The following is a 25,159-nucleotide window of genomic DNA, read 5'->3' as shown; positions in this document are numbered from 1 at the left end:
ATTTTGTTTTTAAGTTTCTCATCTGGACCTTTAAAACTTTACTTTATTAGTACTCTATGTAAAAATTGTCCACGGTTGAGCGGGTTTAAAATTATAGGTGGTTTCAGCTGCTGAAATTATCAAATTGTTTTTTTGACAAAAGCTAAGTTTTATTACTTGTCTTATTTCGTTACGCTGGTTGGGGCTAGTCAGGATATAGCTAAAATAATGTTAAATTTTTAGTCCAGATATCTGAGTTTTTAAAACATGACCAGATGTCAAAAATTGATTAAAAAGAAAACCTATAAAGGCATACAAAATAAACAATATTATTTACTCATAACTTTAAGTAAATAACACATTTTATCTTTGGATTTGTATTGCATAGGTACATAAGAACAGTTTACTTTTTTGCTTAATGAGCAAAATAACATAATAATACCAACGTGATAAGCCTAAAAACAGAAAACTTGATGCGAAAGGAAATTCAATTGCATTCTGTTGTCACCGTAAAAAGGTATGTCTTGTTATATAGTAAATAGCAGAATTAACTAGTCCTTGACCCTTAAAGCTATTTTGTATTGCCTTCATTGTAAAAAGCTTGCTTAACTTTCTAACCTCAAAAGTTATATATTTTAATTTTGGGCGCTGGTCTGGAATCCTACCACAATAAATAAATAAACGCACAATATTTTGGTTATGGTGCAAGTTAGCTTTTGGATGTGGGTGGGTCAAGTATTATTATATTCATTATTTATTATTAATACTTGACATAATGTGCATTATTTTAGGATTGTAGACCAGCGCCTAATTTTGTTTTGTTTTTTGTTTATTTTATAAATTTAAACTTTACTATTGGATTTGATGTCATTTATATGCATGAAATGCATAATAGTAAAAACAAACTGTTAGAAGGAGACCTATATATTATTTTAAGTTTCAGATAAATGTAATGTTTTTTCTCATTAATTCTTCTGGGCCGTTGTCCCCTTAATACACATTACTAAGTATTTAGTAAACAACACTGATTCTAAAAGTATTGTATTGCAGGAAGTTCATAACTGGGGTTGGCAAAACTGTATTTTCCTTGCATTTTAAAGAAGAGCATATATCTTACCTAAATTAACTGAAATCCAAATAGATTTTTGTTAGGTAAGCAGTATTTTATATTTGTTACTTTGAATAAAAAACAATTTATTAATGGTACAAAGTTTATTATCAAATCGTAAACTAGAGAGTTTTTTGGTTGTTTTTCTTAGTATACATTGCTTAACACGTCACAAATTTTTTGTTTGATAAACACAAATAAAAATGTTTTTTCCAAGTTTATTTGTAATGCTTTACAGTTTTTTTTTTTGAATAAAAATACTTTTTCAACCATAAATTTAGCAAATCGGTCCATTAAGTACATTTGGTTCTATTACATTACACTGCTAATTTGTTGTTAATGAAATATAGGCCAGTCAGATGGGCGATTGGCAAATACTCAAAACCAAATATATATTAATAAAAAAATTCTCTTGGTTTTAGCATGTCAAGCTCAAGCACAAATGGTCCAAGTAGTGCAGGTCGGCGTCGCACTGGAAGGACACACAACGCTGAAGATGAAACTCTAAGTCAAATTGCTAAAGAGGTGTGATAATATGAATGGTTTTGTGTGATGCGTTGTTTGTAGTTTTGTCTAATTTTAAGATATTTTTCTTCACATAGATTTTATCAACAACTGTTTGTTCTACAACATTTTAGATTAACGCAACATTTTTAAACAAGTATTTGTCTGTGCACAGTTAAGTGTCTAAGATGCTTTAAAACACAATATTTGTGTTTATTCTTCCCTTTTTTTTATTAACACCTATATGAATTCTTCAGCTCGTTTTTAATTGTTTGAAATGTAAAAATAGTCACATACATAAAAACAAATCACAGAATTACAATTAGTTTGCTAATATTTAACAACTGAAAAATTGCGATGCCAAATTATTTCGGATCGATGCCTATGCCCAATGTTGGTGATAAATTTAGTGGTATACGATATACCATTATTGCGGTATTTTTTATGAACTAAATCTTCTAATGCTAAAACAAATATTGTCTAACTCCCTGAAAAAAATTATGTTTTAAAGTTTACCAATTAAAAAAATGTGGCGTATAGTTATTGTAATAATATTCATTTTTTTGGCAATACCCCACTTTTAGGCAGAAGCTCGTCTTGCCCAGAAGAGAGCTGCCAGAATTGAAGCAAGAGAAATAAGGATGAGGGAATTAGAGCGTCAACAACGTGAAGTAAGTTTAATAAGCGAAATCACATTTTAATAGTTTATTGGTCTTTATTAATGCTCAATCATTTATTTGTTTGCAATAGGCCAATAACCGCGGTGAAACTTAACAATTTTTGAAAAATCTTTAATAGGTTTATAGGTGGCCATTTTTTTCATGCAAATTAGGAACAGATGTCACAAGCCAACAACTGCGAAACAATTAACACATCCAAACTGCAAACATGTAGCCTTTGACACTACTTATGCTATCGAGACAAATAAAATTTCCACAATTAGGTTTGTCCGAAGAAGAATGTCGTTTCCTTGGATTCGAATCCAATTTTGCCTTTTTGTTGTGAAATTGGAACCGCTATATTTTGTCAATTTTATCGTGGAAGCTATCACCAAATTTTACTTCGCGAGTGTCAAGTTTCGGAAAAGGTCTTTAGCTGTGAGGAAACAATTATAAGTTTGCAAATGTATTTTTATAAGGCTGCATTTTGCTAATTACTAACAGATTTTACATTTCACAAGTTCTTTTTATTTACATTTCTAAAAAGCAAGATTTTTGTTGCTGTACAATTTTTTTTATGCTGTCTAACCTAAATTAGTCTTAAATTAGAAGTATTTTGCTAAATACAATTATTTCTAGAAACACAGAAGAATGTTTTGTAGCAGTAAAACTTAACTTGCAATTACTGTGCTTTATCCAATTTCTTTAAGCACCTTGCCTAAATAATTGAATTATGGGTTGATCATTTTATCTCAAAAGATGTTTGAATAACAAATCTGTGCATTAAAGAATAACCAGTATATTGTGGCACAGATATTTTAGTGTTAAACTATCTTTTGTATAAAGCTAGGTGTTTAAAAAAATCATTTCATTAATCACCACTGTAATAACACTTTTTTAAAATAAGGTTTACATTGCAGCAACAATTTTCCGAATTTAAATTTCAGGTTTACATTATTTGGGGGTTGTTTTCATATCTTAAAACGTGATTAATGACCTTTAAAGTGTATGTTTATCAGCTTAATTTGGTGTTAATCACATTTGGTGTCTGCATGATTAATTAGGTAACTTTTAGAATGTTATCTGCCATGCATATGTTTGTGCTGGCCAAATCTTTCAGAGTTCATTTGGCTACTATCTTTAAGTTAAATGTATATATAATTTAAATAATAGCTAAGCTTGATAAAAAACTTTTCAATGTCATTGTGTTACATAAATGGATTAATTGTCTTTTTAAATGTCCATACCCGCTAAAAATATATGTGTATTGTGTATATGTATGTACATGGTGCTTGCCCTTGATGAGTAATGCATTATCCAGGTCAGTGAATCTATTATAAAGACTGTATAAGGTAAAATGTAAGCTTCAAACAAAACGTTTGAAGTTTTGGGATAAAATAGTAAATCAAATAATATGTATGTTTTGTGTGATTGGTTTTAAACAGCCACAATGATTAAATTTAGCGAAATGCTTTTGTTTCAGCGGATTTTTAGGTTAATTTGATTTAGTTTAAATTGACACCATTTGTTATCAATTTGCATGACTTCATGATGTGGGCAAAAACTCGTGGGTTGACTCTGGCCAATAGTATTTTACTTCCTTATTTAAACGCTCAAAGTGCCAATCATTTAATCTATTTGAAACAAACATGCAGCGACCTTTTTTGTCCAATAATCTATTGAGGGCATGTCAGGTAATGTTTTTTTCACACTTGGGAATACATTTATGCACTGGGTTACATTTGTTCTTCTCAGGGAGCACAGGGAAGTCTAAGAGGATTGCCATTCTTTAAACTGTTTTACAGAGTGAGTAAAATAAATAAGAAACATAAAACACCTTTGTTCAAACTAAACGCAGCATTTTTTCTTTTGTTTTTTAACATAATATCCCTGTGTTTATGTTGTACTTAACTATTAATTTTATAAATTATTTTTTGTTGCATGATTAAAAATTTCAACATTTTTTCCTAACATTTTTTATTTCCATTTTATTTCTCTTTAGCATGTAGAACAACTCAAGGCAGATTTTAAATGTTACAGGTAGCTACTACATAACCTGTTGTATACCATGCATACACTTTGTCAGTCTATTAATAAATATTTTCACCAGATGGCAGTAGAGATACATTTTCAGTTGCCCAATAGATTATTCCTTAGTAAAGAAACCGTACACTGCCAATATTTGCTTTTTTCAAATTTACGCTGTACAAATATCTCACAATTAGGATTTCTTTTGGTAGATTCTTTTTTACTACTATTAATTTTTTTAACCCATTATATTTTTTTTAATGATTGAATGTTTTAAAAATGTGAAAATTTAGTTTTGACATCTCATATTTAACTTAACTTTTTTTTCACCTTGTTGAAACAAGTTTTTAAAAATAAACACTTATTTTTTTTCATTTGTTGTTGATCAAACAGCATAACAGAAAGGCATTTTTTTCAATCATTTATATATATATGTTTTTTAAACACTGGTTTTAAATTGTGATTCTCAACAGCTCATTACCACAACAAACCAAACAAATAACTTATATTGCAACATATTGCATCCTATATTTGTTGAGTTCTCATCAATTCTGCCTGATTGTGATTAAATCTGAGAGATTTGGCATTGCGCACAAGTGACTAAGATTATTTATCGCAAAGAACTTCAATTCATTCTGCATCGGACAGGAAGCAAATGCATTAATCAGAGTTGACTTTTGTCGATTTTTTTCTTCTGAGTGCCTACATGGGTTGTCTGTGCGATCAATTCAGTGTCCTTATTAATAACGGAGTAGTTTTCCCTCTAGAGTAGTGTATTTTTGCTTCTGCCATTGGTACTGTTCAATTATGCTTGGTTGTTTTGGTCAGCTCTGCAAAAGCTGTTGCTTTTTTTTGCAGGTATAAATATAATATTGTAAAAGTATTTGATCTATTTTGCACTTGAAGTTTAGTAATAGAAAATGCCTTTACATTAACCTAAAGGGCGAAATTAACCTTGCATAGTTAAAAGTAATAATCTTATAATACTATACTCATGTTAATAAGATTTATTATATATGCCTCTGCTGATTGTTGGTTCCATAGAATTAAAAACAAAGCTCATGGTTTTATGTACTTTCTTTCTGCATTTATGTTTTGGTTATGTATCTTAGATATAACATTTGTGCATAACAACATTTAAAAAGTTTGTAAATATTATTGTTGATTTAGTGATATTCCTGTGAAGAAATGGCTGTTTATTATTTAATGTAAATAATGAATTTTTGCATTTATTAATGCCTTCTGAAGGCAGTCTTAATCTTTTAACTGAGGTTTTTGTAAAAAGTTTTTACTTTTTTTACAGGTTTTACATTTTCAACTTTTGTGTTAATTATTTATTTCAAGTTAAATGTAACATTTTTTTGTTAAATGTTGCATTTGGACAAACATGATTTGGACAAAATGCGAAAATCATAATTGTTTATAATTTATCAGCAATATTGTTTTCGAATTATAAACAATCATGCTATTTGATAAATATATATTAAAACTTGCTAACTGCATTTTCAAAGGTAGTACTTCCGATTTGCAAATGCAGATAGATTTCACTAATTATAAGTATTATTATCTAGGAATGTGACACAAGTTTAAATAAATACTTTATAAAACAAATAATATGAAATCAATAGAATTTGTTACAATTCCCATTGTTTATTCTATTCTTATTTTGCAGGCACAAGATAAGACAGAAAGAGATTGGGATGACAAAAGTGCAAGAACTCAGCTCCTGAATTCTCGGGTAGGCAACAGCTATAATTATATTGAATATACTGTTTCTGCCAGGCACTATATAATTATAAAGGGGTTCTTCTGAGTTCTTTCGTCAGAGAACCCCTTTATAATTATATTATCCAATAATCTCATATTATACAAAATGAGCTAAATTTGGAAGAAAACACCAATTTTATTGTGATTTTTATCACCCTATGAGTGGAAATATTTAAAGCTATAAATTTTTTTGCTGAGGTAATTTGTTGAGTAAAAAAATAGACTTATATAGTCTAGTTTGCTCCAATGCTAGGGTGATACAACTACTAGGCTGGAACAAATTCTGTATAATTATTTGTATTGAATTAAGTTATGAAAATTAGGGTTTGCACTCGTATAAAAAAGTAACAAGGTTTAAAAAAGGTGCAACAAATTTTTTATGGTGTTGAGATATGTTTGTCATGGGCCTCCATGCTGTAAAAAACAGTATTTTTAACAGTGCCTTGTTATAAATACTTTTTTACTTCATAGTACTTTTAGTAATTTTAAAATAAAAATTGGGATGCTGAAAACCTAGGATAATTGATAATTTTGCCTGCGGGTCAGTAGTTTACTATCTCTGTGCTAGGCCATTTATAACTGGTAGTTTGAGCTAGCACAAACTAATTTATTTAGCATGTTCTACAAAACATACAATGTACCATTATATAGATAACAAAAGTTAATTAGGCATGCTTTTGTTCTGGTCTTTATAGCGTTCGTGTACATGTTCATACTGTTTTATTCACAACAGGAAACACTTAACATCCTTCAAAATGTTATTATTTGCAAACGGTATTAATTTGTTATTTATGTGATCAATTATTTTTATGTCTACTGACTGTTAAAGTCTGTACCCAACAGAAAGTGAATGCACAGTTTTTTCAGCTAATAAAACCCACATCACCGTATGTGTTATGTTACATGTTTTCAGGTGGAAACTTTGCACGAACAGTATTTATGGCTTTTAAAGGCAGATCATAAATATTTTATTATGACTTACAGTGAAAGCACCTATTTTGAAATATTACTCTCCAGCAAATGTCTGCTATTCTAGAGCTATGCTAAGTCAGTTAACAGGAATAAATATTGTATGGATTTTCCTTTATAGGCCATGATTTAAGTTTTCTGTTAGACTATTAATTGTAATATTGCTTATTGTAAATATATAAATATATATATATTCAGGACATGGTTTTTATTAGCCCACAAATTTTAGTCCCCTTAAAGAATAGGACAAAAACTCAATTGTCTGTTGGTCATTTCTCAAAAGGACGTGTTTCAGTTAATGATCTACTAAGATCTGTGACAGAAAGAAAGCACATGCTTGCTTATTTGCTTTGACCTCTTGTTTACTTTAGAACTCCTGACTAAATGGAGTCTTAGATTGTCTAGCACAGCAGGGTTTAAGTGACATTAAAAGCAGACAGTTAGTTTAGGTAGTCTATTCTGCTAACCTTTTATACCTTGAGTTCCCTATAGTGTTATGTTCAAATGAAAAACCTTTCTTTGTTGGCAAAGCGTGCCTTTTTAGCTTAAAGGCCTCATGGTTGAATGGGTATGTTTAACTTGCCATTGCTATTGTATGTACATTCAGTTGAACATTCATTGTATAAAATGCTGCCTGTATAAAAGCTAATTAGGTCTTGTTTATTGTTTTTTTAATATTTTGTTGTTTAATGTCAGTTATTTGTTAAATTTTTGTTGGTTATTTTCTACAATAGTTAAAAACTTGTAAAAAAAATACAATTAGTTTTGTCAATGGAATTGTTTAAAAAAAAGTGTTTGGATATTTGACTGTAGAGGGCTTATATTTAATTTAAACGTTGATCCAAGTTTTTTAATTTTTATAAATGAAATGATTTGACCATGAACATTCTTAACTTGATATTTTACAGGAGAAATAGTAGTCTGTTTTCAGCAGTTGGATGTTTTTGTTAAGTCTAGAATGCCAAACAAAGGTTACAATGCAGTTACTATAATACTATTCATAAAAAACTGACTTTTTTCATTATGAATGAACAAAGGTTTATTCAAGTAACTAAACAAAACCCACCGCCCACTGTAGCGACTTTTGTTTAACTGATTTATTTTTTCTGAGACTTATTTCAACTCTTTTAACTGTCACCATTTAAAGGCTGATGAGTGAAAGGCCTGTTCTGTTCTTTGAAGATGTATAATTGAATTAGTCATTTGGATTATTATGGTCACTTGCTCTTATATGTTCCTTGCGTCAGTGCCTCTATAAAAGCCGCATTAGTAAACCATGTAACTGAGTAGGTGTGTTTCCTGATTTTGGCCTGGTAAATATTTAGCCTGCGCCTGGATATGTTTTGTAAGTTACAAAGTGGGATTGGTGACTGTGCTTGCTAAGCCTTCAGATGACTGTTCACAGCATGTTTAATTGTTGGTTTAGTCCCTAGATTAAAAGCATATATAAATGCCAAGTTGCAAATAATATTTTATAAATACTATTTTTCCCATTTTAATTAGCTATTTATAGTATTGTATAAAATAAAATTGAGTGTTTTGCTGACAGTTCTATTGTGCTTTATTTTTTGTGTTGGGTAATTTTAATGGTAGTCATTTTATTGTAATTGGCTTTAATATCTGCCCTTGTAGTGTTGTAGGTAACTGTCATGTTATGTTGTTGTTTTAGTAAAGATACCTTGTATCAACTGGACTGTGCTTTCAGTTGCTAGCTGTAACATTGAGTTGAGGGTATTTATAGGTAAAGTCAGTGCAACCCATTGTATGTACAGCCAGTAACTTAACATTGGTCTAATAAAATCAATTAACTAAAGTTATGTATTGGAAGATTTGTACTTTATGTTAGATGAATTTAAATAGCTAAAGATTACCTGTATTGCCTCTATAATTTGTGTATAATGCTTTAAATTGTTATCGGAATAAGTGCAACACTGAGATGGGTTTCATACTTTTATACATTTTGCCATGACTGTTGGGCTGCTATTATCTTGCACCATTTAGTATCTAAGTCAGTTAACCAACACTAAACAGTTTTTACAAAGGAATTAAAAAACCCTGTTTATTTACTTCTCTTTATTTTGCATATGATGCCAGACAATGGATTTTAGGAAGAACTTTTATAGTTTCTCAGGACCTATAGATTAACAAAACTGCTTTGTGTGTTTTGCCTTTCCACCAGTTGCAATTTCCAAAATAGCACAAGTTTGTCTCTCACTAATAATGGGAAATCAGCAACGAAAAAATGTGGTTTCTGAACCTGGCACTTCTCAAGACTCTGGGAAAGTACAGAAAAAAAGCTCTGACAGAGGTTCTAGTGGGACTCTGAGCAGCAGTGAAAGTGATGCATCGCCAAAACTAACCCAGCAACGAACTAGTAAGACTTTGAGCTCAACAACTGCACGACATCGCAGTCCTATCGGTGAGCCACAAAATTTAGATACAAATGAGGGGTCATTCTGTGATAATGAGCAAAATAAGAGATCTGACACAATGATTGACATACTAGAGGTCATTGAAGAGTCAGAACACATTGAAACAAGTTCCTCTGGCAATCGGAAATCTAAAATACTTTACATAACTTGTGACATGCCCTCTGATTTTGATGAAACTGCACCCTTAAGCTTTGATTCAACTAGCCTTTTTGAAGCACTCTTAGAAAAACAATTGGAAGTGAGTGATCTGCAAAGTGGCAATACAGATAAAGTTCACAGCAGCCTCAACAGTACCAAGATATCTATTGATTTGGATAAGAAATCCAGGCAAGAAGCCACTCAGGAAGTTGACTCAGTGCATGAAAATATTCATAATGTGCAGGGGAAATCAAGTGTCGCTGGTACCCGTGACGCCCTGAACGCCGACAACACTGCAGCTCGACTATCATGCACACTGCTAGATGTAGCACAAGGAAGTGGGCTTGCTTCAGAACTGGATTCTTCCACCTCCCCTGACAGGCAAGGTTTTTCCAAGAAGCGTTGTTCATTCAGATTGGTGGTCGACGACAGCAGACACTTCAAAATGGGGAACGACCCTTCATCTGATGTAACAACAGAAAATAGCACTGCACCGCCAATCGCTGCGCAAATAAATACAACGTTACAACAGGAAACACAAGCTACTGTGGATTCCAGTCTAGAAGAAAGACAAACACCAAGTGGTGCTGAGATTTTAGCTGAAATACATCGGACGTTACCTGTAGATAATCAGTTACCAGGTAAAAATGCTAATCAACAGCCTTTACAAGACACAGGTATGCTGTTACAACAGCCTGCTGAAGGAAATGTGGATGTAATTTTGCCGTCAAATTCTAATGAAATTATGGATTATGATAGAAAAGCGGTTACATCTGATGTTACCAATTGTATTTCTTCAGTAGTAGACAGTGTGTCTAAAGATATAGACAATCAAGAGCACGAAGCAGACTACAGTTCTGACATTGAGCATAGTGTCCAAAGTGACAGTTGCAAGTCAGATGTTTCCCAAAACAGTGAAACCTCAAATGATAAAGGTTTGACAATAAAAGAAGAAACTGATACCGAACACAATTATTCTGTGATACCATCCCACCTAAACAAACAAGCCTCTGAACTTACAGGTTTAATTATTAACTCTGCTTATCAGGAACTGGGTGTGTATCAAAATATTCCCATTCCTATTATTCAAGTTAGCATGTCTGGAACTGTCTTATCAGACGACACTTTAGATTCCCGTAATTCTGATAAAATGGATTTAAACTTGGATATATCTGAGGATGAAACAAACCAATCTGTTATGAAAGGCAATTTTGATGATACAGATGCGCTAGCAAAAAGTGATGGCAATTCCGATGTCATAAATACAATTGAACAATCAGAATATAGTTCTGAAAATGCTAGAGATACTGAGGAAATGGCTGTTGTTAAGCAAAATACAAACAATAGCTGCGAAACCAACAGTGAGAGTGAAATCAGTGCTGATATTAATGTCATGACCCAGTCCAAGTGTGAGTCAAGCATGCAGTCACCATATCCAGAAGAAAGCATAAATTCAGAAAGCAATGGAGAGGAAACTAGTGCGGAAATTGATCCGGAATCCATGGAAGTTTCAAGTATAAGTTTACCTTTGCAGCATGAAATAGCTGATGACATCATCAGACTTATTGTTTCTGAAATAGTTGATGGCATTCAACAGCAATCTAGTTCTGTAAAAGATGAAGCAGACATTTCAGAAACCAAAACTATTGTCACCCTTGAACATAATTTGGCAGAGCAACATGTTACTGACTTATCAAAACAGCTTGAAAATGATGACGTTATTTCACCTATTATAAAAGATGAAGCAGACATTCCAGAAACCAAAACTATTGTCACCCTTGAACATAATTTGGCAGAGCAACATGTTACTGACTATACAAAACAGCTAGAAAATGATGACTTTATTTCACCTATTATAAAAGAGGATGGTGACAGCAGTTTATCGGAAGAAGAAACAACAAGCAGTAACAAAAAAGATGATTTGCCTGTAGAAAATTCTGAAATAAATAAAAACACTGACGTAAGTTTGCAAAATGATGCTAAACTCTTATCGCCCACTGAACCTGAATTTGAAACTGTTTTACTTAGCGACGATGATGACAACTCAAGTGAATCTAGTGAATCTTCAAGCAGTGATTCTGAAGGTGATGAATTTGAGATAGAAGAAGGTTTGACAAGTGATGAGGAAATGTCTGAAACTTTACAAGACGTCCCCACTGTGAATGCTAATCACAAAGATGCTTCTAATATGTCTGACACTGTTCAGTTTTCAAATACAGAAGTTCAAAATACTGAACCAAGTGTAAAGTCTGATAAATCTGAAACCAGTTGTTCTGAAGAGGATGTTGATGTTCACAACCAAGCATCAAATCTTGCTGATGGTACACAGCTAGAAAATCTTGCCTATGAGGTTGCGGTTGATGAAACTTTAGAACATCTACCAGAGACATTAAACGAGCAAAAGGAGACTGATGATGTCATCCACAGTTTTGTGGAAGACAGTGTTGCTGATACAGAAATGAGTGAAACCACTGGTGTGATAGACCATGAAATTGAGAGCGAAAATGGAATCAATTTAGAGAAAACTGAAGTAAAATCATCAGGTTTTCAACCAATGGATGAGGTTGTTGATACTACAACAGATTTTTCTGGTGATGATGCACCAACTGAAATTAAAACTATTGAAAGCAATCCTCCGGTTAATGAAACTGAGGTCCAAGTTGAAAGTGATACATCAACAGACAGCGACCAAGGTGAAGAATTTGAAATGGATGAGTTATCGGATGCTGAAGATGTGGCAATTTCTGAAAATAAAATTGAGGATGAAAATAAATGTGATGCTGTCAATTCAATGACAGAAGAAATTTCTTCTCAAAGCAATTCATGTGAAGCAGAAGAATTAAAAAATCCTATTTTACTGCCAGTCGAGGGGGAAATCGCTAATGAACCCAGCAATGACCCAGAACTTTTAAATAAAAACAATATCCAAGAAATAAATACATCGCAAGTGAAGCAAAACACAGTTAAGGATATAACTGATGCTCCAAAATTAAATGAAGATGTTACGCTTCAAGGAAATCTTGAAATCAATGACAAGCATTCCACAGAGCAAAGTGAAACTGAGAGTTTGTCGGTGGCCTCATCTGATTCTGAAAACGAAGCTTTTAAAACAAACGATGACCAACTTATTGAAACTGATTCAATAAAAGAATCAGTCAACAGTGATGACGAAGGCGAAGAATTTGATATGGATTACGATGAAATGTCAAGCAGTGAAAAAAGTATCCCATCCTCACCTATTGTAAAGCAGTCCTCCAGTGAGGGCATTCCAATTTCTAATGAAGCGAACAATGCAGCCATTGTAGATGAAAATCTAGTTTTGGAAAACACAATAGAAACCAATGCTGATGCACTTTCAATGGGTGATCCAACCCAGCTTGAAAATAGCATTGATACTAAACTCGATAATAATGGGAATGAAAACAGCAACAATGCTGCTCACAGTGCTGCTGAAAATGATCCCCTTACTGAGAAAGACAGTCAGATATTAAAAGAGATATCGCAGCGACAGCAGGACAGAACAAACAACCTGGCTACAAAAGGAAATCAAGTCTTCACCCTCAGAGAAAAGGATGCTAATTCAAAAAGCATTTGGAATGTAAAAGTATATCAGAATTTGAATTTTTGTTAGTAAAATTAGGTTTTAAAGACAGGGTTCTTAAACTGGGTTCCATGCACCCTCTGATGGCACATGTCCTAGTTTTGGGGGTCCAAGAAGGCCTAATTGAAAGTGTATTATTTGAAAAGTAGAAAATAAATTAGATAGATTAAAAAAATGCTTTAACACTGAATATATTGAGACATGGTCTCAGTTTTACATTTTTGGGTTGGAAACCGCAGCTTTTTTAATCCTACTTGTTTTTGACAGTAATTTACGCTGTAAGTTCATCTTGACCCTGGTCCACGCAAACCAAAAGTTATTTTAAGGGTCGGCATTAAAAAGTTTTAGGCCCTTCTTTAATGAAAAAATCTCTTAGCATAGCAAAATATATATAACCGTATTTAAGCTTGATTAAGGCTACATGCTGGAAAAAGTAACTCTGCAAGCTGTAGTTTAATGACCTCTAATTTAGATGATTTTAAAGAAAAGGAATAAAGGCCTATTTGAGGAATAACATAAATTTGTTGAACTGTGCCAAATTAGTTCCATTTACAAGATTGTTATAAAGTAAAAATCCGTGTATTGAAAGTGAATATATTGGGTACTTTGGCATAAAAAAAAATTGCCTAGCAATATGACAATTGACAATTGTATAAGGCTTTTGAGCCTTTTCTTGAATTAGAATGGTGCTGGTATACAATTAACCATTAAATGATTTCAACGCCTGCCTCTTTTAATATACATCCTGTTTTGGCTGCATATTGTTAAGGCTGAATATCATTCTATCTATATGACCAATGTTTATCTTAAACACCATATGGTAACATTTTAGATTGTGGAAACTGCCTTTTAATCCTAAGTTTTGTCATCAAAGTAACTGATTTTTCATAGATCGGTGTCACTCATTTAACATTGCTGTTTACATGACACTGTTTGTTTTTTCATTTTAAAACAAAAAACCTATTTGTTCCAACATGCCAAATTATAGTGTTTAGTTTTAAATCCCGTGAAAGTTTGGATTTTGTGTAAAATTACTTTTTAAATTGTGTTTTCCTTACAAGAACACTGTTGTTTCTAATTTATGTTAATTAAGGGCACCTTAGAAGCTTGTATGATTAATTACTTCCTGTTCAAGTCACCACTTACTATAGAGGTTCATTTCAGAACAAAGCCACTATGTTGATATTCAATTTTATATGGAAACCATTGCTTGGAATGTTACAGTAAGGCAAATGTTCCATCCATAGCCACCCAAGTAACAGGCAACAATCACAACATGATTAATTTATTAAATTTATTTAAAAACTCTGACAAGCTTAGAAAAGTAAACCTATGAAACATTCTAGACTTCAAGCATTTATTTGAATACCCCAAGCTTTGAACAGAATGGAGACAACCTAACAGCACTCTGTTTTTCAACCCTTTATGTCATGATAAATCTTTTTTAATATCTATTGAGCACCTGTATAGTATTCCTATATGTTGTATCACGAAAACATGTTTGTGAATAGTCCTGGCGAGCATGCATCACTTTGATTTAGCCCTGTGATATATCAAATAAATACATGTTGCTTATTTATTTACATTTTCAGGCCACCAGTGTGGCAAGTAGTGGCTCCTATGGAAGCCAATCATACACACCTGGAACAAGTAAAAATGAAGTTTTTACTGATGGAGGAGATGCAGACAAGTCGTCACTTTCTGTTAATGAACTTAAGGTAAAGCCTAGATGACCAAATTGCTGTGAGTCTGTGATACCATGTTAAGTCTATTTTACACCAGTACGAGTTACCTACTACTTGCCTGAGTTGTGTTATGACTTTGTTCCTACGTCATTGAAATTTCTATTTTTCAAAAGTGCAATTGTTGTAATGTCATGTTTTTCGCCTGAATATACCCTGGCTATGTGTCACCACATATTAGAGCATTTATTAAACAAATTAGTGTCATCCAAAAGGACAGTTTTGAATTTATATTAAAATGATTAATTCAAGCTGTTAAATAAATCAGATGGCACTTAAAAATGCTTAAATGTAGCTTTAAATACATTGAAATATTGCAAGTCACTAGCTGACCAATGGGAAAATGTGCCCTATTTGGTAATTGTTTGCTATTCATTTTACTTACAGAGCACAACTGAACTTTTCAATTATATCAGCCCAAATACAAAACTAAGACTAGTTCCGGTCTAAAAAGCTTTGTTGTTTTTTTGCCCTGATTTTTGTAATTTATTTCATGTACGCAGGGTGCACTTAGCGAGATAGAAGACAAGTATCGTCGTGCAATGCTCCAAATCGCTCAGTTGGACAACGAACGAACCCAACTTTCCTACCAATCACAGCAGCTGCAAGACCTTTTAGAGGAACAAGAAGAAGAGTTGTACAGAGTCAAGAAAGAGCACAAGAAATCATGTCAGGTAAAGATTTAGTGATTTCACAAAGTTGTTTGTCGAAAGGAGTAGTAAGTGTTGTTCATGTATATTATTTGATAAAACAAATTGTAGCTTTCTGACTTTTTCCCTTTATTTTTACTATTTCTGTTTTATTTCCACTATTATAAGTAAGTGGGAAAACTTAAGGAATTCATTGCCATTAGTTTTTAAGACTATTCGGATCTGACTTTGATTAAAATAAATGTATCTGTGCTTTGTAACTAGGATAGCTACTTTACTGAGCTTAGTCTTTTTTATTTAGTCTTTCCAAACCTATGTGACAAAGTCATTTGTTCAGAGTTAAAAGTTAACCATTCTCAGGTTGAATACTGTCACTGTGTGCCGTAAGTGCTTTTTATTGGTTTAGTTAAATCATAAAATTCACTTCATGTATTGTATGCCAGTTGACCTTTATGTATTTATTTTGCACCAATCGGACTAGAATGTGTATGTTTGTGAAGTACCAAAATCTGTCCCACGTTTTTTTGACAACACATGTATATCTTCCAAAAGCCAATTTTCCTTTGATATTTAATATGTATTTGGTTTTCCAGGAGGTTGAACATCAGAAACAAATCAACTACGGCTTACAAAAAAAGATTGGAGACCTTCAAGAATCATTACGTCAGAGAGATGAACTTATACAGGTAAACTACTTTTTTAAGCAGTAAGCATTTGTTCATGTGGCTTTTTGCTGCTAAAGTTTTTGTTCTATGTTTAAAGGTGTTTTGTAGTTTCTATTTTGTTTTACTGTTCGTCGAGAATATATTTTAAATAAAATTTACCTAGAGTAACAACATTAAATATTAAGAATAAAGCATTTGTCATAACCAGGGCTGCGGAGTCGGACTCGGGACTCGAGTAAGACCTTGTAAAACTACCCGAGTCCCTAATCCGACATGCGCATGCGCAGTACCGAATTTTAAAACTGATATGGTCGCCAAATGGAAATTATAAAGGTGGAATATTATATGGCGGAATATTTTCCAACCATGTATTGTGAGTGAATGAATTATACGACAACCCTATAAGTGGATTGCTGAATGTCCACGTTATTTTAGTTACGTAACTCGGTGAAATACAGGCTGCAAAATCGCATATTTGATCGGAGTCGGACTCGGGTTATTTTAAACCGACTCCACAGCCCTGGTCATAACCAACAGATTAGAACACTGTCTTTAGTAGTTTGGTCATGCAGAGCTTTCTCTCAAATTTTGTTATTCATATTGTGATTTCTTGAGTCATTCTGTGTCAGTTTAACTTTTTTGTTAATATTCGGTTTGTTGATTTTAAGGGTTTGATGCAGTGACTAAGCAGATACAGTATATAAATCTATCTTCCAGATACTTCTTACTATCTTGGTGTAACGACTTTTCTAACTTCTTTTTATAAACAAATTTATCAGAGATTCAATTTTAGGATCTGGAAAAATTCCAGAAAGAAAACCATTCATTAGCAAATGATTTTACGGATTTAAAAGAGACGCTAAAATGGAAAGATAAGAAAATCGAGGTACCCATTTCTTACGATTCTTTATTTTCTTATTGTTTCACTTGAAAATGCTATCTTCAAAGTTAACTTTCTGTTTCTATTTCATTATATCTCTTTTCTTGATATTAACTGTAATAATCTGAAAAATCTTCTTCTGTTCACTTTTTTCTATTTCTTCCGGTGTAGGCCTTAAACAGACTTTTAAACAACACCAAGAAACAAAAGACGCAGAACAATCAAAATGATAAGAAAAAAGTAAGATTTCTTTCTTTTTGATGTCTTTCTTACAATTCTTTGTCTTGTTTTCTTTGCCCCTACTTTCTCAGACACATACATTTTTAGGGTTCCTTATTTTCAACAAAAGCCAGCTAGTAATTTTCAGAGTGATTTATGCAGTGTAATCTTTGATTCAACTCCCTTCCTCTGCACAAACTAGTTCCAGTCTGTAAGCTTGGTCTTCCGCTAAATTTTACGAACCTCGATGATACAACAAAAGCTCCATATGCTAACAGCGTTTTTTAACCCGTTCGTTCAGGAGCAAGGTTTAGTCCTAATCGGCGATGACGGGGGTTCTTCGTACAACTCCGACCCCGTTGCACTTGTTTCGCCCGAAGTCGCCAAATTGCTGGAAGAAGCTGGAGAGGGACCACTTGGTGAGTCGTATGCTAAATGCGCTTTAAGTTAATGTAAAATTACTGCCTGGTGGACTTGATTCTCAACTATATTTCCGGTAACACTGGTACCACACAGGGCGTGGATTGTCACTCAAACTAATTCGTTTTTTTGCGTTTGATAAGTTTAAGCTATTTAAAAAAAAAAATTACGACTGTAGGCATTATATCCAACTTAGCAGCGTTTTTGGAACAATACACACGGCTTTTCTCGTAGCTGCTTCAATAAAAGAATTATAATATACAGAATAGTATTTAATAAAATCAACATATTGTTCGCTAACTTAATTTATGTCGATTTTATCGAATATTTCTCATTTTAGTAGTTTAGCAGCGTTCAAGTAGCAGCGTTTAGTTTCTTTAGTGTACGAATTGTGGGGTTAAGAATAAGATAAACACTTCTTCGTTCTACTCATAGGACCTCAATAATGTAAAGTCTGTTTCGTTTTCAGATGTTCGACTAAGGCACCTTGTTGAAGAAAAGCGCGATTTGGAAGATCAGGTACGTTTGTCGGTAAAGCATCAACGATTGATTCAACATCCAATCCAAATTTTAAATTCGGAGCTAATTAACCAGTTGTCATTATTCGCCCCTTAACTTTGCTGGGTTTGTGGGCCAAGCTTTGTTTGCTAGCAGTTTATGGGCGCCGCGTCTTGTAGCTGCTATTTAGGACACATGCCACTGTTTTCTTATACAGTTTTACGACCTTGTCATTACCTTCCACAGCTGTGTTCTTAAACCCTTTATTGTCGGTACCGCTGAAAGAACGGGAGTTTTTTCTTAGAAATAATTTCTTAAACAGTGGATTAATAACAAAAACAATGCAAGAATGACATAATAGTTTGCATACGAATGTCTGATAAAAGTAGAATTGAATAAAACCCTGTTTTATATGTCACATTTCTAACCATCAAAACACCCAACTAAATACGTGCTGCAGCTTAAACGTAGTAAGAATATCAAAGTCCATACAAAACGTTTCGAATATCTCTTTATTTATTTTCAACATGGCTACATTCTAGTTTTGCAAATCAGCTCTGACAGGCTCGAAAAATTAGCATTGGAAGCGAATCCAAAACAGAAGCATATGAAATATTCTCTGTTAAGCCTTAACAAAAAACAATCCTTGATTAATTTGACCAGTTACTGAAATTTGTTCGACCCATTCTCTCACTAGGTTCGCCGGTTGAGCGACGAGATTGCAGAAGAACGCAACAACCGACATAACAACCACTACGAGTCTGACGTCACCGAAAACGGCCTGACCGAAATGCAACTTTTGGAAGTTCAGCGTAAGTCGTCTGAAGCAGTGTCACGCCTAATGTGACGAACGCTAGCCCAGGGTGGACTACTTAAGGAAACTCGCTATACATAAGTTCTATTACTCATAATTGCACTGAAAGGTCGCTTGAATAACCTATCCGCCGCCGAATTGTGAGTTTTGCCGAGTCAATTACTTTTGTCGTCGTACGGGGGTTGAAACTACAGAGAGCGTTGGTTCGTAAATCCTTTTACACTAATCATAAAAAACGCCACCTTCCTGATTCCAAATCAAGGTGAATTAGCTAGGCGATTCCTATTTTCATAAAGTCTTGGGTAAATTATATATATTTTTTTTGACACAACAGCAATGTTTATAAATTGCGATAAAGTTTCTTCTTTTGGGTATTCAATAACTTTTAATTAAAGTTTACGAGCAGACAAATTTGCTTTTCATAAGGCGACATACGTCGTCGTTGTTGTAGGCATGCGATCAAGTCACTGAAGTATTTGTCGTTGTTAAATTTCTTTAAATGGTCCTTATTCTGGCCTAAAAGTTGGTTAACTGCACAATTTTACATATATTATACGGTTTATTATGGTTTAGTTAAAAAGGCCCTGACCAACAACTTGTAAAAAGAGTTAAAACATACCGCCACCAGTCTTAACTAGAGAAAGCTCGCCACAATAGTCCCTTCAATGTTTGGTGGTTTCTGGCAACAACGCCACAGCAGGATTCGTGCCTTATTCACAGGTTATATTGTGAGGCAATAAAGCGCCAACTGGTAAACAACATGCTGGGCGCGTACATCGAACAAGGCGAACAAGCTATAATGGCAATAGGTATCACATGCACATGTCTGTAACATTCACGATGACGATTACAATTTTGAATCAAAGTAATTTATTTAAAAAAACTTTTTTAATACATCAATTGTTTCGAACTTAGTAGCGAATTTTAAACTGCTATTTCCCTGTTAAACCTACTGTACATTCCTCCAACTCGAACCTGATAAAAGGGAGAAACTTAAAAAAATATATTTGTACAATGGCGTTCTGTACGAGTCGGCCACTGTTATTCTGTACTCCTATCTGTCTTCGCAAAAACCGCAAGAACTATTTATAGTTTCGCCCTAATATTTTTAGTAGGAAAACGCCGTCTGATAAATGCGGCCAGACTGCAGCTTGAATGGGTAACCGAAATGTATTTTCGCTGTCCATTTGTACTGTGATTTCATGATCTCAAGTTTCAAGTCAAAAGGTTACGTGTCACGATTTAAACTTTAACCTTATGGGTTGTAGGTTTTCGTAAGTCGCTTTATGACCGTTTATCTCGTTCAAGGCTGGCTAACAGCAGTGTTATGTAAATAGAAAATGCTTTTTGTGCTTGCTGCGTCTCACTGTTATCACTCCGATATGGACAATCAACCATGCACGTTGTATGGAACTAAAAACCACAATTTACCAACGGTATTTTACAAAGTATGCGCTGAACGAATTTTACCAAAGGCCCAATATTTGCTGAACGATGCATAATTGGGGTTTCCTTTAACTGAAAGATAAGTTCGACAATTAAGATCAAACTAAAATTCGCAAAAGTTTGGATTTCGTTCTATTTACTTTTGACTCAGCATCATCGCTTTGAATTTAAACCAAGTCGTCTGCTAACTTTCTTTGTTGTTATAGGGGAAGCGAATCGACAAGTCAACGAGTACAAGCTGAAGCTCCAGAAATCGGAACAAGACCTCGCCGCCTACCACGGCAATGTAAGAGCAATTTGCTGTTTCAGCGTCAAACCACGATGCCCTTTTTAGGTGTCAGAGGCATGTGTAAGCTGGCGGTTTAATTAAAGTACGGCTCCTGCCCCAACGGTCGGAATGACGTAATATGCTTGATCCGTTTATAACGGATCGCTATTATTAGGCAGCGACAAGTCATTGCACTTGTTTTTTCGCAGATCACCCGTCTCGAGAGCCAGCTACAGCGCTTCAAGCAAACCTCCGAGTTCTACGAAAAGAACGAAGACGAAATGCGCGCCGAGAAGCGAAAACTAATGCGCGACGTAAGTGGCAAAATACCCTGTTTATGCACCACGGCGTCCTTTTTCTGTCTTTTGTACGTCAATATGGTCTCAAATATTGGACGTGTGAACAATGAGCGGTGACGCTTTGCGTGCAGACGTCTAAAAACTGAATGATATTTTCATGATTGGGATGACATCGTACGTTTGCAAAAACTTCAGGCGTTTTATTCATTTCATCGTTCACTAAAGTTCATTCTACAAAAGTAGATTTTTTTAAGCTAGCAATTTCATTTATTTTAAGAATATTTATTACGTAAGGTGTTTATTTTTTTCTATAACCGTGTCGTGTTTATCGGGGGGTATAAATGTTGTTTATTAATACCTTACAACATATAGGTCTACTATAGGCTTACAGTTTTTCAAACCTCAAATAGCATCCTTTTTGTTCTGCAGTGCGACGTCAATTAAGCCACCGTGTGTCGTACAATGGCAAAAAATCCCCTTATCGTCCTTTGAACAGCATAAAACATGACAAAAGCCACATGGCTGCATTTGAATGTAAAGCGCGCTAACCAATCGACCCGAAACCATTGTTTAATCTAGCTTCGAACGGCGCTGGATCGAATCGAGGAAATGGAAATGACCAACAGCCACCTCGAGAAGCGGCTGGAAAGAATCCGCGCGTCCAGGACCGCCATCAGTAGCCAGTCTTGATACGAAACAATCAGCACGCACTCGCGCAACGCGCTGCCGGGCAGCGACAATCCACGAAAAGAATGTCGGCTTTCCAAAAGAAAAAAAACACGGTGTTTGTTCTTCATCTAATGGACACTCATTGTCAGTCAAAAAAAAGTCTGATATGCGACCGATTAGCGCCGCGCGGTTGTTCGGGGAAACGTAAAAAAAGCGTAATGGAAACCCATACCATTACTTTACACCGTGATTTGGAGCACCCAAAGATTTCTAATGCCTGGTGTTAATTTTCCTTATTTTTGTTTTGCTGTTGCAACGTTTATGTTTGATTTAACCCCTTGTTTAATTGTTGTTGTTTTTATAAATTAACGCAAGGCAATCAGTTGTAAGGTATGAATTTGAGTCACCTCTATACGCTATAACGTCAATAATAATCATTTGCAATTATCAATTGTAAACACATAAAAAATATTTGTTCAATTGTTTAAGCTGTTTATAATGGTCTATCGACACGAAATTAGTTATATGATGATCTAAAATCTAATGTTGTGGCAGTTTATTGGTATTGACAAGACAGAGTTGGCTAACTTTATTAAGTAACGTCTTTGTTGAAGGCAAAGTAAAAAACTATACTTTCGCATACAGAACCCTTTGAAGTCAACAAAAGTAGATGAGCTACTTTGAAATGTACCAGTAAGTATTTCATCCTTCGATGAAGTTATGGCCCCGAAATTCGAGTTTTGGGATTCGGTTATATACTGCATGCTGTTACTGTTTTTCATCTTACCTCCAGCGATGTTGCAGCTTCTTTCAAGTGGAGGTGTTAGCATTGTGAACTTGGGCCTTAACTTCAAATTCGCTTAAAGCGTCTTGGGTCGTATCATCTCTATATAGCTACCATTCGGACAACGTTACGAATAATATCGCTAAAATTGGACTTACAGCCATTTAGACTGATGTGTGTCATTCACGCTGGTGTAAATTCCTTTTTAAAATTACTTCAGTCGAATCTCGTCCTTAGTTGGGGAACGTAATCCCAGTTTGTTTGTGTTTCGTTCTAAGTTGTTCATTTACGTTCGCATTGCTCTCTTTTGCGTATTAGCTCTTTTTTGTGATTTCGCACATTTTTTTTTTGCACCATGGCGCGTGCTCTGGCCAGCTCTAATCGTTCCACGCAAAGCAAATCACCAGCGCCACCTGTAGGCCGTAGCGTTTCGCTCACGCTGACCACCTGCGGCGCTCACGAACCAATTTGTCTCGATTATCCTGAGACGTGGTGTATTATTCTTATGACTAGCAATCTTAGTTGCGCAGGATCGTGGCTTATTGGTAAAATAAGGACTGCTAAGGGCGTATTTAGTTATACGTATAGAAAACGCTGATTTTGCAATGAACCCTACAATGTGTTGTTCGGTTTCCTGTGTAATGGAAATGATTTTGCGCTAGCCCAACTAGTTTGTTTGTCCCTTTCCTGTATATCGGGCTATATTTCCCGTTTTGTTAAAATGCCAAATAAATTTAAACTCTTGTTGCTTTCGAGTTTCGATTAATGTTTATGACAGGAGTAAAATGAAGAAAAGACAACGCAAACTCGGTTAACCCTACTGGTAAAAAGAGTTCTTTCTAGGCTGCTAGAAGTACTAATAGGTGACAGTTCGTAAAAAAAACATAGTTTTTTTAATGTAATCCAAGGAATACCTATTTTATCTATGAATATTATTACGAGTTAATTGTATTATCTTTAAAGTTAATCAAGGTGAGAAGTAATTGAGTGATAAAATCGCAAATTAAAAAACTGCCACCTTCAAAATGTAGCTAGGATTGGTAATCGTGCTTTTAACGCTAAAGCAGACTCTCAATATGCGATGATACGCCATACTGTTATTTTACGCAATCCCACAAAATCCCTGACTGGAAAACCAATTTTGTGTCGAGAACCCTGGTATATAAGTGTTTTGAGAACCACTCAGCGTAATTCAAATGAACTCCGTCAAGAAACAACATTAAAATAAAGAATTTTCTTATAGATAGAAAAATTACTAACACGTACAAATATTGCAATATTAAGTTCAAGACTAATATGAACAAAAATGCGTTAAAGTCAGCCGTGACCCTTAAAATAGAATGTAACAAGGTTTTAGGAATTGGTCATCGCTGTATGTGACAGTTGTTGCTGTCAGTCACCATTATGATTATTCGAATAGGTCGTAACAATAACGTAAACATTAGAGAGGCAGCTATAGATAAACCGTATAGCATAATGATTTTAATAATTGTTTTTTTTTTTTCGGGAAGGCTATTTCCATAGGCTAATAGAGTCAACCACTGCGGGCTGCCCACTCCTAAAATAAGACAATGGCAATAATAAATGCTTTCCGTTTTATAGATCAAACTTAACGCTTTAGAACAGGTGTGGCTTTGCTGCTGCTAGAGTGCTAGGGTGTTTGGCAAAAAATTAAACACATCCTTATAGCATAGTATACCTACACTACAGTTAATGCAGCACTCGGCCATAGCTTGTTAAGTAAAGCCATTATTGGCTATAAATTTAATTGATGCTGAGCACTTACTAAAACCCCCGCCATATTTGTCCGTATCGCTAATTGCAATGTCCGGGCTTTTGACGGCTAGGAAAGATTTCTGTCATCAAGCGCACCACTTGATTTATGAGTAGACGCAAATGAGTGCTTGTATTACGTCACGCGTTCTCTTGGCCGGCCCCATTCTCCTTAGTGCCAATTTGTCACTGTATTCATTCCACAGGGTTTGAGTAAAGTATGCAGCTATCTGGGAAAACCGCGCGCAGACAATAAACATTCAACCCTGTTTAATCATACAATGAAGCACTAATGATGAAGTAGAAGTAGACCTTCGGAAAGTTTTGTTTTTTCTCCTTGCTTGATACTACTGGTGACTGTGAATCATCCACGATTTCGAAATAACTACGGTACATTTTATGTTTCAAAACTGACGTTACATTTATGCTGTTGGTGAAGTACTAATTTGATATAGATATCCAATCTTTCAGGAAAACATACTACGCTTTGTGTTTTTTAGGAAAAAATATTATTATATATTTTGCGTTACAAAATATGTTTCAGTTTCCTAAAAGAAAATTAATGTAAATGCGTAGTTCAACAAATTGTATGATGTCTCACAAATGTTTGTGCCATAATGTAATTTTATCGACAAAAACATTTTTGCCGCTGCTTGTAATGTGAAACGTTACTTAAGCGACATTAAAGTGATTGTTTTTATTTTGGCACGAATACATGGTGTGTTTTACCCTGATAATACGGGTCAGAATGAGTGGGAGTTATATATTTTAAACTAATTTTATTTAGTCGTATGAGACTAGTTTCGCTTTTACACTTCAACAGTTTGTATATTGCCGCTGTTTTGGG

The 25,159-nt window shown here is 34.3% G+C and overlaps 1 protein-coding gene across 3 annotated transcripts; it reads left to right on the top strand.

Annotated features, from left to right (window-relative positions):
• Positions 1 to 365: 365 nt before the first annotated feature.
• On the top strand, positions 366 to 23,286 carry LOC146133331 (leucine-rich repeat flightless-interacting protein 2-like). 3 transcript variants are annotated; one of them, XM_083396637.1, is made up of 14 exons: positions 366 to 496; positions 1,030 to 1,131; positions 1,510 to 1,612; positions 2,176 to 2,262; positions 5,951 to 6,016; positions 14,778 to 14,903; positions 15,431 to 15,601; positions 16,171 to 16,263; positions 17,643 to 17,760; positions 18,231 to 18,280; positions 18,957 to 19,071; positions 20,726 to 20,805; positions 20,997 to 21,101; positions 21,666 to 23,286. In XM_083396637.1, the coding sequence occupies exons 3-14, from the start codon at positions 1,511 to 1,513 to the stop codon at positions 21,774 to 21,776; spliced, it is 1,224 nt and encodes a 407-aa protein (XP_083252763.1). In that variant the 5' UTR covers positions 366 to 496; positions 1,030 to 1,131; position 1,510; the 3' UTR covers positions 21,777 to 23,286. The 3 variants fall into 3 exon arrangements, with proteins under 3 accessions (XP_083252763.1, XP_083252764.1, XP_083252762.1); XM_083396638.1 differs by lacking the exons at positions 366 to 496; positions 1,030 to 1,131; positions 1,510 to 1,612; positions 2,176 to 2,262 and adding an exon at positions 5,048 to 5,136; XM_083396636.1 differs by lacking the exons at positions 366 to 496; positions 1,030 to 1,131; positions 1,510 to 1,612; positions 2,176 to 2,262; positions 5,951 to 6,016 and adding an exon at positions 8,470 to 13,188.
• Positions 23,287 to 25,159: the final 1,873 nt, after the last annotated feature.

This window comes from Ascidiella aspersa, chromosome 9 (genome assembly GCF_963924565.1).
Source record: "Ascidiella aspersa chromosome 9, kaAscAspe10.2, whole genome shotgun sequence".
NCBI classification, from domain to species: domain Eukaryota; kingdom Metazoa; phylum Chordata; class Ascidiacea; order Phlebobranchia; family Ascidiidae; genus Ascidiella; species Ascidiella aspersa.
This window is presented reverse-complemented; position numbering and strand designations above follow the sequence as displayed.